At 43.5% G+C, this 19221-nt stretch overlaps 1 protein-coding gene across 1 annotated transcript in view; it reads right to left on the bottom strand.

The window, feature by feature from the left end:
- OTOGL (otogelin like) overlaps positions 1-19221 on the bottom strand; it is a 1792821-nt gene that overhangs the window by 1575858 nt on the left and 197742 nt on the right. Inside the window, exons 5-6 of the mRNA XM_069629328.1 lie at positions 14336-14434; positions 11296-11450 (exon numbers count right to left, since the gene is read on the bottom strand). Coding sequence (XP_069485429.1) covers positions 11296-11450; positions 14336-14434 — 254 coding nt within the window. The remainder of the gene's footprint in view (positions 1-11295; positions 11451-14335; positions 14435-19221) is intronic.

Here is a 19221-nt window from a genome sequence, read left to right on the forward strand (position 1 = left end):
CACTCTTCAACCGTCCATAATACAACACCAGCAGGTACAGTGTTCACTATCACTCTCTGTCCTCTCAAATGTTTTGGGACCAACTGGTCTATAATTTTATTAGAGGGATTTCCCAGTAAGCAAGTTCTCCCAAAAGGCCAATATGGGTTGGGAATTGTCGGCTGCATCTTGCTCTGCCTAGAATGTAACTGACTCATCCCTAGCCATTATTAATGTAGAACATGCAGTTTGAAAGTCTTTAGATATCCACACATCCTCCTCTCCCATACATTTCACAAACATAGCACAGCTCTTTCACTATGTCCCATACACACAGAGCCCTTACATCTATATATGTCACCCTCTGGCATACTGTCCCGCAAGGGATCTGGAGAGATTTTTCAACATGAAGTTCTACAGGGGACCCTTAGGTGGGGGCATTTCACTGTGCCTGGCATATAACTGATGACCTCAATACTACTGGTCTCCAATAGCTGTTGTGAATTCAACTTTCTCCATAGGAATTCCCCATAGGAAAATACCATGCTCACCGCTCACTCATCCTTACCTCTCCTCCTCTACAACACACACACACATATGAACCTTAGTCTTTTTTTTAATCAGGAATGCTTTCCGGCAACATTTAATGCCATTCCTATTTGCAATCAGCACTCCATATTGTTACTAAATTGCATTAAAATGATTGAAGTATTTGGCTGGAGCTGAATAAAAAGAAATGATTAGTCCGAAGCCCAATAGCTATTTCTTAGCTGGAATTCGGCCAAATACTTACTCAAAGCTGAACTTTGAACCTATTGCTATCTGCTTTAATTTTAATGTGGAATACCCAGGGGACTATAGCTATGCTGGTGATTTGTCAATGAAGGTCAGAACCCAATGCCATTGTTATATAATTGCACCTCGGTCTGTATATTCCATATGACAGCCAGGGCCAACCTGTCACATAGCCCCAGCTCCCCAACAGCCCTGTGAATAGAACTCTGTTTCTTTCTGAAATAAAATAAACTTTCCTCTTTAAGTCTGAGAGGCTAGTTGGTAGGGAAGCGGGTTCAGGGTTGAGGAAGCACACAAACATTGCTATGCCTGGCTTGTAGCACTCCTCCTTTGATGGTTGAACTCTTTCGAGCCCTCAAGCGCTGGACTCCCTCCCTCAATGGGTCATCATTCCTTCAACCTTTGGCACTAATTTCTTGGCACCCCTTAACTAAGCATCCTCGAAATCAGAGTCCCTACTTCTTAAATCTTTGCCCTCCTTTTCTGGTGTTCACTCCTTTGTGGCTCTATCTTGCATGGGCAGTGTTCACCTGTTGTCAGGGGTTCTATCCTGAACCAGGCACTCTGCAATCCTAGCCTGAACTTGCTCAATTGGCGATCCTCCTTTGAAGTAATTTTGCATGGGTGTTCGCGTTTGCAATGCCTCACTAAAGCAACTCCAATTTGTCCACTCCCCCCAAGCCCCATACATGGAGTGGCTTTTGTTGAGCTATCGATCGCCCCCCCATGCAGCACTTCATATGCTTCTTAAGCCCCACCATTACTGGCCCTGCACGCTAAGCACTCTTCCCTATTTAGCAACTCTCCTTAGCCCATTCCGTATCTAGCTCTCCCCATACACTTCGTTTGTAGTGCTTCTTATGCTTTTCAATTACCAGCCTTCCATTGCAACTCCTCTACTTTTTTACATTACTGACCTTCCATTATAGTCCCCTTTCTTACTCCCTATCATTACATACCTTCCCTTACAGCACCACCTCTTAAGCTACTCCAATACACCCGATCCTGGTACACACATGTCAAAATGTCACATTATATTCAGGAGATGCACATCCGGTCCTGTTTCATTTTTCTTTGCATCCTGGGACTAGTTTATTTTTCCCCATTATAAATCCAGCACCACAAGTCCCAGAAGGCCAAGGAAAATAGGTCTAGATGAGCATCTCGCCAATTACATATGTCATGTTGGGATGAATGCCGTAGGACCTCTTCTTGGATCCTCTCATTAACCACCCTTACCTGGAGCACCTCATCCCACACTCTTGCACTCATCCCATCTTTGACCCTTAGCAGGCCTCTTCTGCATAGTCTCTTCTTGCTCCCGTTACTAGGCATCCCTTCACACAACTTTTCTTTGGTCCTTCATTACCATGGATACCCTGGAGCATCTCATCTTGTACCGTACCATTATCAGTCCTTGTTGGCAGCACCCTTTGTACAGTTGCCTCTGTATTCAATTAATCCATTTATGAGGGTCGTGCCCAAATCACATTTCATCCGTGCCCTCCTGTTCTATATGCCTGTCTAGATTCGATTCCTTTCCTAGAACTGCTGAACCTGTTTGATCTGTAGCAACAGAAAATAAAATTATGTGAATAACAACATACATGTATTTGTGAAATATAGTTAGGTTAAGTAGAATTCAGAAAAAAAAATCTTATAAATTGTGAACCCTTCAATGACATTTTCCCAAAAACGTACACAGTACATTTTGGAGGTATCCACCAGAAAAAGGAAAATTGATGAATTTTTCATGTAGGGCTTCATATTTAAAATAAAGGTTGTTTTAATTGAGTTTGGAACATCTTTAAAACATGAGGTTTTCCCAAAAGGAGCTTTAAAGAATATGTCACACCAAATAGCTTAAAATGTGCTGCTTCGATTTTTGAGATTGTTGACATGTAGCAACATCTTTTCAGGATTTGGTGCACTGAAACAAAAACTGAAAATTGAGCTGGCCAAGTTTTAATATTCATCAACATATCACTAATGTGTAAAATAAATTTAATCTTTTATACAAACTACACACATTTTGTACATATAACATGCTTTATGTATGAAAACTCACATCAAAGTCAGAAATGTATATGAACTGTATAGGAGATGTATGTCTCTTTAATTCGAACTGTACACGTCCATGTTGTAGATATACACTATATACATGTACACCCATTTAGATATGAAAACTCACATCAAAGTAAGGACTGAGTTTAATGTCTGTTTTCATATGCATAGGAGATGTATACATACAGCAGATGAGTACATCTGAGAAATGTAAAACTCTTATGCTTATAAGTATAAAAACTCACATCAAAGTCAAACCTCACTTTGATCTATTATTAAGTATACAGGGTGTATAAGACATGTGAATTACATATGGACATTACAAAACACTCATATGCCACTTATATGCCATACTCGTAGATGCCTCACACTCATAAGCAATACACACACACGCCATGCGCCCATATGCCGTAAACCCAATACTTGTACACCACCCACTCATATGCCAGATGCTCACATACCAAACACTCATGTACCATACACTCATATGCCATAGACTCATACACAACATTAAAACATGTATGCCATACACTCACACGACAAATGCCACACACGTATATGCCCTATGCAATCCAGTCATACACCATACATTCATTTGCAATACACCCGTACAAGAAACATTCATATGACATACATAGAGAGCATATTCTCATACGCCATAGGTTAATACACGTATACACCATACACTAATACACTCATATGGCATACATGCATATAACGTGTACACACACATTATATGCCATACTCCCCACACAAAACACTGACATAAAAATCAAAACAAATGTTTTCTAAAAAAGAGTTAAGGTTACTCTAACAAAAAAAAGTCTAAAAACAGTAGAAATAACAAAGTTAAGGTACAAACACTCATGTCATACCTCTACAAACGCAACCTTAGATGTACTTTAAATATTGGACATTTTACATTAATATCATAGTTCAATTGAATGTTAAGTTTGGATTTGTAGTGGTATAGATTGAGTGTTTGGGGTAAGTTTCTTACCTGTAACTCGATTTCTCCTGCAGGGGTATCTTTCATCGATTCCCATGCTGTGAACAGTTCCCCATCGTCAGGCTGGGAATCCTCGGCTAACTTTACCATAGTAAATATAGAAAAACGTTAAGGTGTTTGTTTTGTATCCTATATCCCTCCTTTTGGGTGCTATTTGGTGTCCACCAATGAGACATTGAGTATGTAGCTTCTCCCCTGCAGCCTCCCTTCAGATTCCACCCAGTACATGCTGGATTTTGAGTATCTGAGGGAGGTTTGTTACCATAGGGGACGGCCGGAGGGCACATGTGAATCTATGAAAGATACCAATGCTGGAGAAATGGAGTTTTTGCTAAGACACTTACCCTTTCTCCAGCATTGGAGCTTTAATAGATTCACATGCTATGAACAGATTTCAAAGCAGTATGAACTTAGATGGTGGTAGGAAAACTGGTAAAAAGCCTACCTCATTTGAACAGATGCTGCAGGACTGCTTTTCCCGTCTTTGCATCAGCAGCATGATGTCCCTGAAGGCAATAATGCCTAGTGAAGAGGTGGGGCACTGCCCAGGTGGCTGCTTGACAAATGTCTTTGATTGACACTCCGGACCACATTGCAGCTGAAGCCGCTGTGGCTCTTGTTGAATGGGCCTGGGCAGGGCTGGTTAATGGTTTGTTTGCCTTGGTGTGACAGAAGGATATGGTGGAAGATATCCACCTTGCAAATCCCTGCTTAGAGATGGCCTTTCCTATGTTTGGATGTCTGTAGGCTAGAAACAGCTGAGGTGAGTTCTTTGAGGACTCTGTCCTATGTAGATAGTATTTGAGCGATCATTTAACATCTAGGGAGTGCAACGCAGTGTCCGCCAGGATTTTTGGTTCTTGGAAGAAAATGTGAAGTGTAACTGATACATGCTTATGGAATTCCAATGACACACTTTTGGTAGAAAGTGCGGGGTGGTTGTAAGGACCACTTTATTATTGTAAAAGCACAGGTACAGTTCTGTGGCTGTCAGCGCTTGAAATTCTGAAATCTTCTTGCTGATATAATGGCTATGAGGAATGCCACTTTCCAGGAAAGACATTTTAGGTGTGTTGTTGCCAATGACTGGAACGGTGCTCTCATGGCAATGTTTAGACTCCATTGTGGTGGAAAGGTTCTGAAAAACCGCCTGAGAAAATGCTTGATTAGTCGATCACTGAAGAGGGGTGTATTTCCCCTTTTTCTGGTGTACCTCGAGCTGGCGGCCAGGTGTACTTTTATGGATGTGTGGGCAAGCCCTCCTTTTGGTAATGACAAGAGATATGGAAGTATAGCCTCGGGTCTTGCCGAAAGCGGTTAAATGTTTTGTTGTGCACAACAGGCGCAGAATCTTTTGCATTGCTTTTATAGGAGCGATTTGTAGCCGCAGGTAGTGTCGATGCCAGAATGTTTGTGCATTCTTGTGATCATTTCAGGTCAAAAAAAAAAGTCAGGAGCCATGCCATCAACTTGAGTCACTGCGGGTCCTGATGCAGCACTTTTCCGTTGTTTTGGGATATTATGTTGGCTCGATTGTGGAGAAGAATTTGTTTGCCTTTGAACAAGTGTAGGAGGTCGGAGTCCCATGTTTGTCTCGGCCAGATTGGGGCTATTAGAATTATCTTGCATGTGCACGTTTGAATCATCTAGATCACTTTGTGGATGATTGGAAAGGATGGGAAGGCGTAGGCGAAGAGACCGATCCACGGGAATGAGAACGTGTTCCCCATTGACCCTTGCTCCTTCATCCTGCTGGCAAATTGTGCACATTTCGTGTTCTCCCTTTTGCAAGCAGATCGACTTTGGGACATCCCCACTGAGCAAATATGTGCTTGAGCTGACTGTCACATAGTTCCCACTTGTGGCACTGTCTGGTTGCCCCGCGGAGGCTGTTTGCCAACTCGTTGGTTATCCCTGGGAGGTGAAATGCTTGGAGCGTTATCCCGTTGGCGATGGCCCAGTGCTAAATGTTTTGTGCTTACTGAGAAAGGGTTGCAGATCTCGTCCCCCGTGCTTTCTGAGTTAGTACATGGTCATGGTGTTGTCGGTCAGGGCCCGAATCGTGGAGTTTTTTAGCACTGGTAGAAAAGATCTCAGCTGACCGCTCTGAGCTCCAACACATTTATATGCAGATTGGATTCATCCGACGTCCATTTCCCGTTTATGTGGGGAGAGCCCACGTGTGCTTCCCAGCCGTCTGTTACCAGGTTGCTGCCCTGTATGGGGTCTTGAAAACAGCATCCTATAGTGATGTTGTCTCTCTTTGCCCACCCCTGTAGTTGGTGTTCGAGTTTTGGTGTGATTTGTAGTTTGTTGTCTCCCGATCCTGTGACCTGTGACCATCTGCTGGCAAGGAACTCTTGTAGAGGACGCATGTTTAACCTGCAGTGTGGTATGGGGGGAATAGAGGAAGCCATGTTTCCCAGGAGCCCCATGTACTTTCAGATTGATAACCATTTTCCTGACTTGAAATGGGGTATTAGTGTTTGTATTCTGTCCTTGGAGTGGCCAACTAGGGCTTTGTGTGTTGTGAATTGAGCTCCCAGAAAAACCAGGCTTTTGGAAGGCAACAAAGAGGATTTTTCAAAGTTTATCTCGAATCCTAGCTGCGGCAGTAAGAGCTTTGTTGCTGTGATGGATGCATGTGCCCCGCCATTGTTTGTGCTCGCACTAGCCAGTCATCTAGATATGGCGAGAAGGGATGGCCTCCTTTTCGGGAGGCTGCCATGACCGGTGCCAGGCATTTTGTAACAGTTTGAGGTGCTGATTTTAATCCGAATGGGAGCACTTTGAATTGATAGTGCTGGCCTGCTACTACGAAATGCAGGTACTTTCGATGTTTACGGTGCACCAGGATGTGGAAATTTGCGTCTTCTAGGTCTAAAGACGCTAGGAAATCGTGTGGCTGTACTGTGCGTATGACTTGTTGTAGCATGACCATTTTGAAGCGTTGCTTCTTGATAAATCTGTTTAGTTTGCGCAGGTCTAGCATAGGGTGCCACTTTTTGCACAAAGTACTGGGAGTAAACCCCTTTTCCTCTTTGTTGTTTTGATACTTTTGTATGGTGTTTTTTGCCAAAAATAATGATTTCCTGTTTGAGCACCTTTAGATGCGGGTTGGGGGGTTTTATCGGTGGGATATTTGGTGAGTGTTTGTTGAATTCTAACAGGTGGCCGAATGCGACCACGTACAAAACCCAATTGTCTGTTGTTATTTGTTGCACTGGTGCTGTTTGGGTTATGCAGTCAGGCCTGAGGCTTCGCTCCACCCCTCTGAGAGCTAGAGGATCCTCTCTGCCATTGCTGCTGTCTGTATTCCCTTGGTCGTTGGTATCCTTGGGATGATTTTCTGTACCTGCGAATACTGCAATGTTTTCCAATATTGTCTGGTCCCTCTGGTGTTTCCCGAGGAGATTGACCTTCCCGGTGCTCTCCGAAACATATGAAAAGTATGTTTGGTTTGAAGAGTGGTGAGAGAGAGGACCGTGTCCGTGTCAGTTTTAATTGTCTTCAGTGCCTCATCAACGTGCCCGCCTTGGAAGCAAGATGACATGGAGCAACACAGGTTCGATCCCCTGGTCCGTGCTTAGAAACCTCTGGGTATTAAGCGTGTTATAAATAACCTATCATATCAAACAGAGTGTCACCTTCGAATGGCATGTTTGACACTTTTTGTTGCACATCTGGTCTAAAATCTGTGGAATGTAGCCACCCTTGCCTTCGTAGCACCACGCCGTGGTTGATCTGCTTAAAGCCTGTTTCAGCTAGATCCACCACAATATTGATATTATGGTTTGTAGCTTCCTCTCCTACCTTTAAAATGGCAATTGTTTCGGCATGTTTTTCTTCCGGTAAGTGCTCTAAAATAGGCGCTAACCTGTGCCACATCTCACGGTCGTGCCTGGACATAATTGCTAGTGCGTTGCCCACTTTCACTGTATTGGTAGCCACCGTGAGCACCTTTTTTCCCAGTGCATCAATTTTCCGGCTTTCGGCCTCTGATGGCACCATACACTTACGTGCTTGGGTGTGTGATATCCCGCTTGCTGCCACTTAGGGGTGGGGCCCGGGGCTTTGAACTTTTTCTCCAGCCTACCTTCAAAAGCTGGTTCAGTGAAAGGGTGTCTCATGGTAAAGATCCCCTCTTCCCACACATGGTCAAGGATTGGGATTTTCTTCTTTTGCTCATATGGCCGAAAAAAAAAACATTATTTTTCTCCTCCGAGGGGGTGCGGCCAAATTTCTTGCCATGCTTTTGTGATTAGTGCGTGGATTGCCCCAATTTCATCGGGTGGCAATGGCTTCGGGGCCTCGTCTGCCTGGTCATCTAACAGGTCATCATCCGTATCCCATTGGTCGTCCTGCTGAGCAGATCCAGTGGAAGTGTGGATATTCTATCTTGTGGGCCTTGGTCCATGTCTGTATTGGTGAGTTCCACTTCCTTTTTCTCTGTGCAGCAAATTTGTGCTGTGTAAGAGTCTTTATTCCTGGATGCAGGCTGTTTCCTGGGGCTGTGATGGTACGGGGAGATGACCTCTTGTTTTTCCATTTCCTGTCCACTTTTCGCAGCGGTGTCCCTGTTTTTTGCGTCTGTTGGCCCTGCAGTGTGGGTGTTACCCTTAGTGTTCCTGGCTGTACTGCAGGAATGTGTGGTGTAGTTGGGAGTCTGGTCACTAGTTGGGTGATCAGGTTCTGAAGTGTGGACAGAACTTGCAGCAAAAGCAATGACTGCAGATTCAGTAGCGGATCATGTGGCTGCGCTAGCAGAATATCACCCAGCTCCCTGGGGGTATGTTGCCATTGTGGGAGACGTGGTGATCTCAGTGGTGGAGGAGTTTGTGTAGGCTTTTCCATTATTATGGAGTTGTCACAGTCAGAGAAGACTGGGGACATTGCGTGCTGTGCCTCAAACTCAGAATCCACTTGGTAATGTAGGATGTCTTTAGGCATGGCCTGCAAGTACGTAATTGGAGAGCTGGTGCGGTGATTGGTTGGAGCCGTATCTGCTTTCGCTCCCCTGATTGGTGTTGTGGCACCTGATGGGTTGGTTCTGCAATGGGAGCTTGCCTGCCCAATTCTCCTTCCTGTCTTGTTTGCTGCTGTGGTGAGGTATACTCCCCACTTTTAGCTGGAGCACGTAAAGGTTCTTCTTTACATGCTGACAAGCACTTTTCTTTATCTGTGGTTGACGTGCTGTTCTCCGTCAGCGAGCACTTTTTGTTTGTGGACGAACGTTTATCCGCCTTCAAGCGGTCCGTCGATGAGTGCCTCGTCGACTAGCGTTTGCTAGTTTTTGAGCTGTGTTCAAATGACTGCTTTTCCGTTGCCAAACTTGTTGACAGGACAAGCCCCTTTGCCGCTGTCACCGAAAGGTCCATCGTTGGCCGTTTCTCTGTCGATGAACTCCTTTTTTTTTCGACAGCTGTGCCGCCGGCAAGCGTTGAGCCATTGACGGTACTTTTGCTGTCGGCGAGAGAGCCGGAGATTGGGCTGTCGCCTCCGCTATTGATAACAGCAGTGCTTGGCTTTTTGTTGAAATACGTTTAATTACCAATGTAGGTGTTTTGATGGCCTTTCTTCCAATTTAGCCCTTTTTGTTTTGGATTCTTTTTTCTCTGTGCGCCTGGGGGCTGCTAGGCTCCTTGAAGACCCTACTCTGAAGGGGGGTGGAGGGCCCTCAGTTAGCCAGCATGCCAGGAGTCTTTTTCTGTCGTTTTGCGTTTTTGTGATAAACGTTTTACAAATTTCACACTGTTCTGCAGAATGGTGTGGGTGAAGGCAATACATGCATTGTTCATGCCTGTCCCATTCAAAAACGTTTTTAAGGCACAAATAGTGCAGGCTTTAAAGAGGGATTTCTTCCCTTCCATAATTTGTTCCCCCCCTCCTTTTACTTATTTGACAAAAGAAGAATGTTCTGAACTGATGAAGTTGATGAAATGAAGTGTGGAGATTTCTCTCAGGAGAAACAGGCGAGGACTCCTTCCAGTATGACATGCGGTTAGAATCTGAAGGGGGGCTGCAGGGAGGAGCTACATACTCGACGTCCCATTGGTGGACACAAAAAGGCACCCAAAAGGAGAGAGATAGGATACAAAACAAACACCTAAAAGTTTTTCTATATTTACTATGGTAAAGTTAACCGAGGATTCTCAGCCTGACGACAGGAAATTGTTCATAGCATGTGAATCTATGAAAGAGCCAATGCTGGAGAAATAAGGTTGTTATTCCTACTGTTTGAAGTAGACTTTACATTTTGTTATAACAACCTTACCTCTTCCTTTTGTAAAATATGTTTTCAAATGTATATTTTACAAACGGGTTATCAAGGTGGTTTATCTGGATGGGCTGAGGCACCCATATGAGTGTGATGTGCATTAACCCCCAGGGCATTCTCACCATTTGGAAGCACTGGTAGCAAGGGATGCTCTCACTCTGGTGAGAAGTATTTACAAATGAGGCCTCTATTACTCATAATGGTAAAAAAATCTTACAAGTCTCAGAATATAAAGTTCTATGGGTGAAACTCATGACTAGCTGAAGGTGCCACAAACTGTATTGTGCAACTGGTGGCTATGTGAGGGTGTCTGTTCATATGAAAATATTTGTTGGGAAATGCACCAATTTATTTTAAATCTTTCCCTGAGGGAGAATACCCCAAACATCCATTCTGGTGGCCAGGCTTGCTTGCTTTGCACAGTTCTCTCTCGGCAGAGTATGGGGGCCGGTTTGACAACATTTTACAGAGCTGTATTTCCTTTTCAGTCCAGTCTAGTTCTGTAGATGCAACTAGACTGTGCTCTAGCCGGCCGCTAATGATGGCATAAATGAACATACCCGCCCTGTTTCAACTAGAGAAATCTAACCAAGCGGCATACTTGCCCTGGGCGGTAAGATAGCGACTCTTGTTGGCAGAGGGAAGAAATCCTCAATAAATTGTTAGGCATCAACCTTAAGGTTTGTTAAATGTATCTTTTGTTGTTGATCTGTGGGTTTCAGAAGAAAGTGATGAAAAGCTGAGTCGATGAGGATGAAAATAAAACTAAAGTTAGAAAGTCTGTTCAACGTTGGTTCAAATTTGCTGTTTGAATAGTTGGATTCATGGTTATGAAAAAACACATAACAAAAGACAGCGAGTTCACTGTGGGGTGGAGAATGCGAAGTAAATCACCACAGAAAACCAGTTTCAAATGACTTTAAATATATTCTGAACAGTACTTAAAAATGTCAACAGAAGAGAAAATGAAAGTTGTTTACCATTCAGTAGAGCAATACGAGAGCTGTTTTTGAAGCACAGAGCCTACATTTCAGAGATCCATGTCACAGAATGCATCACAGAACATGAACTCATGGTGTATTTATGTAGTATGTAGAGCAACATCAATGTGCGGTAGCATGCTTAATACATATGTGACGTTCGGAAATGTCTCATAAACATTGACTCTTACCCATATAGTGTACTGAGGCAATGAAGAACTGCAGTCCTTTGCAAAAATATAGGAACACTTTCCAGGAAAGTAGTAGTAAATGCCATCAAATGTCTCGAAATGATACTGACCCCAACTTTTGCAAATTCCTTCTCTTTCTTTACCGGTATTTGGCACTGTGGAAAACATTGTCATAAAAAATACTTAAGGAATATGGAAATCATAACCTTTTTACAATAAAAAATTAAATAGAATCGCAATATATTTTGACAAAGAAAAAAATCTAACCATTGCTCTGTCAACGTAGACAGGGCACAGGCAGCCCTTTATCGGCACGCTCAGACTATTTGTCTTCACATACCGAGCGTGGTGTGGAAAATACATTATTAGATTGCAAATATTCGGCACAGGAATGTGCAGGGCTAGGTGCACAGGTTCACTTGATTTTCAGAATTCTTAATGCCAAATACAAAAACATGAAATCTTGGCAATCATTACCGGGGAAGAGAGAAACAGTCATGCTCATTATCAAGACGATTGATTTTATAGCCACATCGAACAATTTTGACAACACTCATTTTATTTCACTTTCTTTTCTCTGTGGTTTATTATAGCATTAGAAGATGGAAACAGAGTAACAGTGAACGTTTAGGAAATCGCAAATCTCCGAAACCTGTAGCATTTCACTCAGAAAGAGGGTGTACACCTCTCTGCTGGAACATTAGGAGGTCACAAGACAATATTTGTCACTGCCAGCATCTTCATGTAACACAAGATTCATTTTAATAAGAAAAACGGGCTAACAAATACCACCAATCACATCGGACTACAACCTCAGAAGACAGGAGAACATATAGAGAGCTTACACATGGGAACACACAAAAGTTGTAACCCAGGACAAATAATCAATTATTTCATTTTTTTGAGATGAGATAATAACTAATGAAATAAATACTCGTTTTTGGGTTTCGTAACTGTCAGTAGGAATTAGAAAAAAACATTTAGCAGTGAGGTTCTCTAGAGAAAATGCACAAACAATAGAACAAAGACTGGTGTTCAGACCACTGCATACCTGTTGCATAATCTCTCGATAAAGCAATGGATTGTTTGTGTACCTCAGATAATTGACATATTTTAAGCTGGACAATTTAATTCCCTTCTGAATGTGTTTAACACAGTCTTTCAACTCTATACAAGTTAGAGGATTTATTTCACTGCCCAGTGTGTTTAGTCCAGGAAGGTTTGATAGTCTGAGAAAAATCTACAACAGAGTTATTGAAAAATCTTAAAACATTTGATTAAAACCGATTAAAAAGAATACAGAGGAGTCTATAAATATGCAAATTAGTGAATAAAAAGGCATAGGCCCGTGTTACAAAAGCTGAGTGGGTTTGCGATTGGAGAGACTTTGCCAATAAGTGCCACTTTTAGACAAGATAGTATGGTGTTGAAAAGGAACTTTAGATACCCTTTCTGTAATGCCTAATGGCCTGGGTCCTATACCAGCATAATGGCGCTACCTGTGCAAATGCAGGAATGGACATTTCTGCAGTGCATATTCCACCATGGTCATCTCATTGGCCTGGCACAGACTGTAGATCACCCCAATGAGGGGCATTTGGGAGGTGTTATGTAGGTGACCAAAGGCCTTACTGTATTCCCTGAGTAGATGGGATTAAAATATGCACCACTTTGGGGGACACATTTGCTCCTTCCAAAGTCAGACTGGGAAGACACAAGTGCAAGTTCATGGAGTGCATCTAGGATTGCATTGTTTTGATTTGCACAGGTACACCCCACTCAGACATTTCAGGGGTTCAACATACCCCTCCTCCTAAGTTCCACATGGCCAACTGCACACCTTCAGAGAACAGTTGGTGAGTCTGACGAAATGACTACTGCTCTGTAGGGTTAAAGGATGAGTAGTGGCCAAACTGTCTACTCAGCCCCACACTACTATTAAACCAGCAGTGATCCCAATCATAAAGGTAAAATAAACACAGCCTGACGGGTATACCTCCCTCACCTTTTGTGGGAAAGTGGGCTGAGGGCAGGATAGCACTCATTGAGGCATATTGGGCTTTTGGAGACAGCAGCCCATTGACGAGTCTGCTATATGTGCGTGACCTATCAAGTTCTTTGTTCTGATGAAGGCCACATATTGATGCTGGGAGACATCAAGGATGGGTGTACACAGGGCAGTGTTTTGTCCAAAAAACCTGTGTGGATATGTTTTTATACAAAAAAGTTTTGGAGGCATTGTATTCCTTATTTTGATACGTCCTATGCTTATTAAGGGTTAAGACGTGTTGCCAAAAGCATGTGATCAATAGCTTAGTGACAAAGACAACAAAACAAAAACACACAGCTTAGCCATAAGGAGAAACACCAGGCTAGGGGCCCCTATAGAATAATATTGTTGGTCCTTTACAGGGTGTCTTTCCTTTCACGTTTTTCCCATGTATTAAATGTATGTTTTGCACGTTGTTCTGACTTTTTGGCTATTAACCACACACTGGTGGAACTTTATGTATAATAAATAATAAAGAGGAGGACCTGATCCTGATGTAAGTCATCACAAGAATGAAGCAATAGAGATCACAAACCCATTAGATGGGGAAAGGTTCATGTTTAGAGCGCATTCCTCAATCACGATTGACCAAAGCGGCTGTAGGAGATACTCAGGGTCACAAGGTTTAAAAGCTCATAATCAGATGGTAAAAGGAGGAAATATATCCCAGATGGTAGCAACATGTCTTTTTTTCAGGCAATGATACTCCCTTTAATTGCAGTTGTATTTGATATATTCTACACCTGATAACCACCCAAGACATCGACCTTTTTAAGTTTGGGATATTGAAGATCTAATGAGATCGAAACTTAGTTTTCAGACGTCACTTGCAATAGATATGATCTTAACAAATGCAACCATCTGCGCAAATTAGCTTATGATAATAAACAGAGACAGACTTGCTCCGAAACGTACATTACTATGAGGTCCAACTTTCACCTACATTTCGAATAATTCATCAATTCCGTTTCTTTTCCCACTAAAACTTACCAATTTGGCACCTCTTTCCAAGCGCCTGAAATGTCTGGCAGTCACAAACGCCTGCATCTGTGCACACTGCTCCATTGAGGCATGATTGCGGGCAAGCAGCTGTAATAGAAACAAATGGTAGCATTACTATTGTAAGTGATCTGAAGTTAATAGTTGTTCTTGACAGTTCACAGAGAGAAACAGTAACCACTCATAGAATCTTTTTTATTCTGAGTCTATTTCATGATACAGGAAGACACTGGGAATCGAACTGGAAGGTGATCACAACATGCTGACTTTCTCCATAAAATAATGAACCTCTGAAGTTTCATGTTACATCACAGGAATACAGACTTTCATATCAGCGATCGGAGTTAAAACTTCAAAAGGAAATAAACGTTTCCAATCAGGTAATTCGGAACAACAGCTTGTATTACCAATTTCTGCGACAGCATGACTGCATTCCAAATTCCTACTTAATAAGTAATTCTTTCCAATTTATATTTACCAACATCATGTCAATAGAGGATTCCATAGTAGATTGCAAAGCTGTCTCATCCTCTGCATTTCTTATGCTGTTATCCTATCAGCCATGCAACAATTCCACTCGATTGGTCTTTCTGAAGAGACTAATTCAATGTTTTACTATAGGTCTCTCAAGCTGCTCTCTGCACTGTCTCATACTATGTATATTATTTGTGCATGTGATATTCTTACATTTTCTGTTTTCTTTCCTGTCTTTCCTATTTGGAATATAATGATTCAATCCCATTTCATCTTCCTAATAGAGCACAAATCTCCGTCCTAAGGTGGTGATGGGAACAAGTGCATAGCTCCCAACTTTCCCAGTTCCGTGCGGGTTGCTTTGAGCAAGTCCAGTTTAATAGTCTCGCTCTGCAGGCTGGGACTTGTAGACCCACCATTACAACGGGAAACACAAAACTACAAGTTCCAGCATGCAATTGGAAGCAAAAACCAGGACCGCTCAAAGAGACCCACATGGAACTGGGAAAGTTGGCAGCTATACAATTAGTGCATCTTCTCTCCTCGCATCCCCTGCCGCCCCTGGCCTCCCAACCTCCCCCAGCCTTTCTCTCCTCCTTCTAGCACATCGGATGAGGTCACTAGGGTTGTCTGCTCTATGAAGGTCTCCTCCAAACAGGTCTCCCCCTGTTCTTCCAGATCTATTAAGGACAACATTGGCTCCCTTGCCTTATCACTTGCTGACTTCTGCAATCACTCTCTTGCTACTTTGTCTTTCCCCTCTTCCCTCAAGCACTCTCTTGTGCGCCCCCTCCTGAAAAAGCCTACTGTCATCCCTCATGTCCGGCTAACTGCTGCTCCATCTCTATCACCCCCATCCTTGGGAAACTCCTGGAGAAGCTGGACTTCGCACAACTGGCCCAGCATACTGAGCTTGTTGCTTGCCTAAACAATGATCAATCTGGATTCCGAGCAACCAGAGGCACGGAACCTGCTCATCCCTAACACCCATGAAGAACTGCTTGCACCTCTACACACTAACTCTCCCGCTGTTCTCAATCTACTTAATCTTTCATCTGCATTTGATACAGTCAACCAATCCATCCCCATAAAACGGCTCCATGATACCCTTGGTATCTCGGAGAAGACACTGTACCGGCTGACCTCCTTCCTCAGGGACTGTCCCTCTAAAGTTATTATGGGCTCTTTTGCCTACCTCTATCTCCACCTGTGGCGTTCACCAGGGCTCTAACCTCTCACCCTGGCTCTTTAACGTCTATCTCGCAATGCTTGCTCACCTTATCTCCACTTTTTCCCCTCACTTCCAGTGTTATGCAGATGACACCCAACTCTTCTTCAAACTTCCCTCTCATACTCTCCATACTTCCTCTACCATTCCCGACTGCCTATCTGCTATGCAGTCCTGGTTTGCCTCCTATGATCTGTGCCTCAATGCCAGCAAGATTTAGATCCTTCCTATTGGGACTCTCACACCCTCTTTCTTCCCTTTACTCTGGACACTTTCAATGGGCTCTCCCCCTCCTCCTGCAGCTGAAGCCAGACACCTCAGAGTCATCTTCAACTTCTCTCTCTCTTTCATTCCTCACATCTTGGACCTTGCCAAGAAGGCCAATTTTCAATTCCACCTCCTCAGAGGTATCCTTCCTTTCCTCACTTTTCCCCAGAGGTTTAGTGTCTCTAGAGCTCTGGTACTCTCTAGGCTGGACTGCTGCAACAGCCTCTTCCTTAATCTACCCTCTTCCTCTCTCTGTCCCCTCCAGCTTGTCCAGAAAAGGGCTGCAAGACTTATCCTTGGCCCAAGCGCAGGGACTGTATCTCTCCAGCCCTAAAATCCCCCCACTGGCTCCCCGGTTGCTGCAAGGATCAAATTCAAATCCCTCTGCATCATCTATAAGGTTGTCTGAGGCTGTGGTCCAATCTTTCTACAACTTGCTCTCACCAAATACGTTCCTTCCAGATCATTACACTACTCCGGCTCCAACTCTCTGCATGTCAGGCATTTTTCTAAGCAGCGAGCTGGTGGCAGATCTCTCTCCTCGACTAGCTCCCTCCTCTGGAACAGACTCCCCCTTACTCTCCGTCTTGAGCTGAATCTCCTCAAATTCCAGAAGCTCTTCAAGATTTTCCTCCTCACCTCCTCCTTCCCCCTCTCACTCCTGTACTAATACCCCACAGTCGCTGAGATTGGTGGCCTGGGTCCTTGTGTGTCCTTTTGGGTCCTGTCCCTCCCCCCCAATAGCCCTCAGCCTTCCGCCCATCCTAGCACATGCCTTTAGGCAGCCACTGGCTTGTGTTCACACAGGCCTGCACTTATTATTAGCAGGTGATCACTCTGCACCAAGCCATCTCTGTCAGGCACTTACTGGTGCACACAACTGACTCCTTGGCACTTCCCTATGTGGAACTCCTAGCACTTCCCTGCCCCTTCTCTCTCTCCCTGCACTTGCACGTTCTGAATGCTCACAAGGCCTAGTAGGACCGCCCCTTTCTGTCCATCAGTTTATTTTATTTGCCTTTGATCCCTTGTTCCCTCCCCTTTGCCCTGTGGGCGTTTTGAAACACAATTTCTTGATGTATAAGTGCCTTACAAATGCACAATAAATAGTTCTTAGGTTTAAAGGTACTAGACCCTTCTACCCTTCTACCACTTACCATATTCCTTAGAATGTAGGCTAGCAGATCTAGCTTATTGTTTTAAATCCTCTCCCCTGTAAATAAGTTCAAGTATTTTTCAATAAAAACGCTGGCACTTTTGTACCACTTCCTGTTCCTTCAGTACCTAGCATTTTCAAATTCTTTGTTTTTAGTGTGACAGTGGCTGTACTTAGTAGACACAGTGGGCCTATTTATGAAGCATTTTCAATAGAGTTTTGTAAATCAGGCCAGATATGTGAAGAAAGAGCTTGCGCTGTGCTCCTGTAACTTTCTTCCCATAGCCACCTTCACTTTAAGCCAGCTACATTTATCCACCAACGAATTTCATTGCCATTAGAGGAGGCATTTTCATTGGATCCTGATGTTACCATTTGCATTAAATTGGTTCCTATAGATAGTGGTAATAGTTTTTTTATTTTTAAAAAATTAGCAACTATTCAATATTCATGTTGCGTTTTCCAATAAAAAAAGACGTTTTCAAATAACTTAGTAGATGTAGTTCACAGTTACCAATTAAAGCCCTGCTCACAGTGGTGTTAGCATGTTCTATCCTATAACACCCACCACCAGTACTTTATTATGCAATATAATTTACGCAGATCTCTTGTGGATCTTACATGATGTTGTCAATTTAACAATGTAACTGTATTTACACTCGCAGGAAGGATCCCGGGGCAGAAACACAATGAACACATTGGGCCTTATTACGACCCAGGTGGTAAGGGGTTAACAACGCCGTAAAAGGTGTCGGTGCCGTTAAACCCTTACGGCCTAATTACGAGGTCCCTTTGAGGGTCCCAACCTTAACGGCTGGTTTTACGTTAATGATCTCCAGCAGTCACCTTCAGAATCTGAGGTTTTGTGATCCAGGAGGCTAATGTTACTTAGGGAGGGGTTATTGCCCTTGCCTATCTGGCAGTTCAAATCCCCAGCCAGAATAACAAAATAATTCTCAGTATCGAGTCTCCAACTGCCCAGCAGTACGTGTAATGCCTCCTGGATCAATTCTCTGTGCTTGGCCCCAGGTGGATTGTAAATATTAATTAATAACAGTTTTCCCAAATTGATTTTATCATAATAGTCACCTCGGCAACACAGATATAATTATCGTATTCGGTTGTGATCTTTCTACTGGTAATCATGTTGGTAATCCCAATGATGAGGCCCCCATATGGACGCCGACACACCCCCTTTGAAGCTGTTCAGGATGAATCCATCCATAGCGATAGGTAGAAGTAGCCACATCTCCTGCAGGAAGAAAAATGATCGTCAATGAGGGGTAAAGAGCCCTTGGTCGTTAGAAAATGTTGGTGACCACGCGTGTTCCAGCTGAAAAAGGAGCAATCTCATGGCTGCTGCAGTACCATATGGAGTGAATCTTCCAGCCATTTCAGAGTATTCTGGATGTCACTCATCTGCACCTTCTTTGCAGCTGGCTGGGCAGGTTTACCACATTTACTTTTGGGTGCGGGGTAATTCTCACTGGGTAGGGAGAGATTTTCCTTCTCCTTGTCTGCGTCCACCTCCAACCCAACCTGCATGAGGCTTTTCTTGTGTGCATGGATCAATTGTGCAGAAGCCAAAACCCTACAATGCAGCACCAAAACATTAGGGTTGCATAGCCTCAGTGGTTCAACAAAAGAGAAATCCTCTGAAGGATGACACGCAGTTGGGTTATAAGGTGAAGCTTGGTTATAACCTCCGATCTCGTCAGCCATTTGTCCTTTTTCTTCTGGCTTAAGTTCTTG

This window comes from Ambystoma mexicanum, chromosome 12 (genome assembly GCF_040938575.1).
Source record: "Ambystoma mexicanum isolate Mex_15411 chromosome 12, UKY_AmexF1_1, whole genome shotgun sequence".
NCBI classification, from domain to species: domain Eukaryota; kingdom Metazoa; phylum Chordata; class Amphibia; order Caudata; family Ambystomatidae; genus Ambystoma; species Ambystoma mexicanum.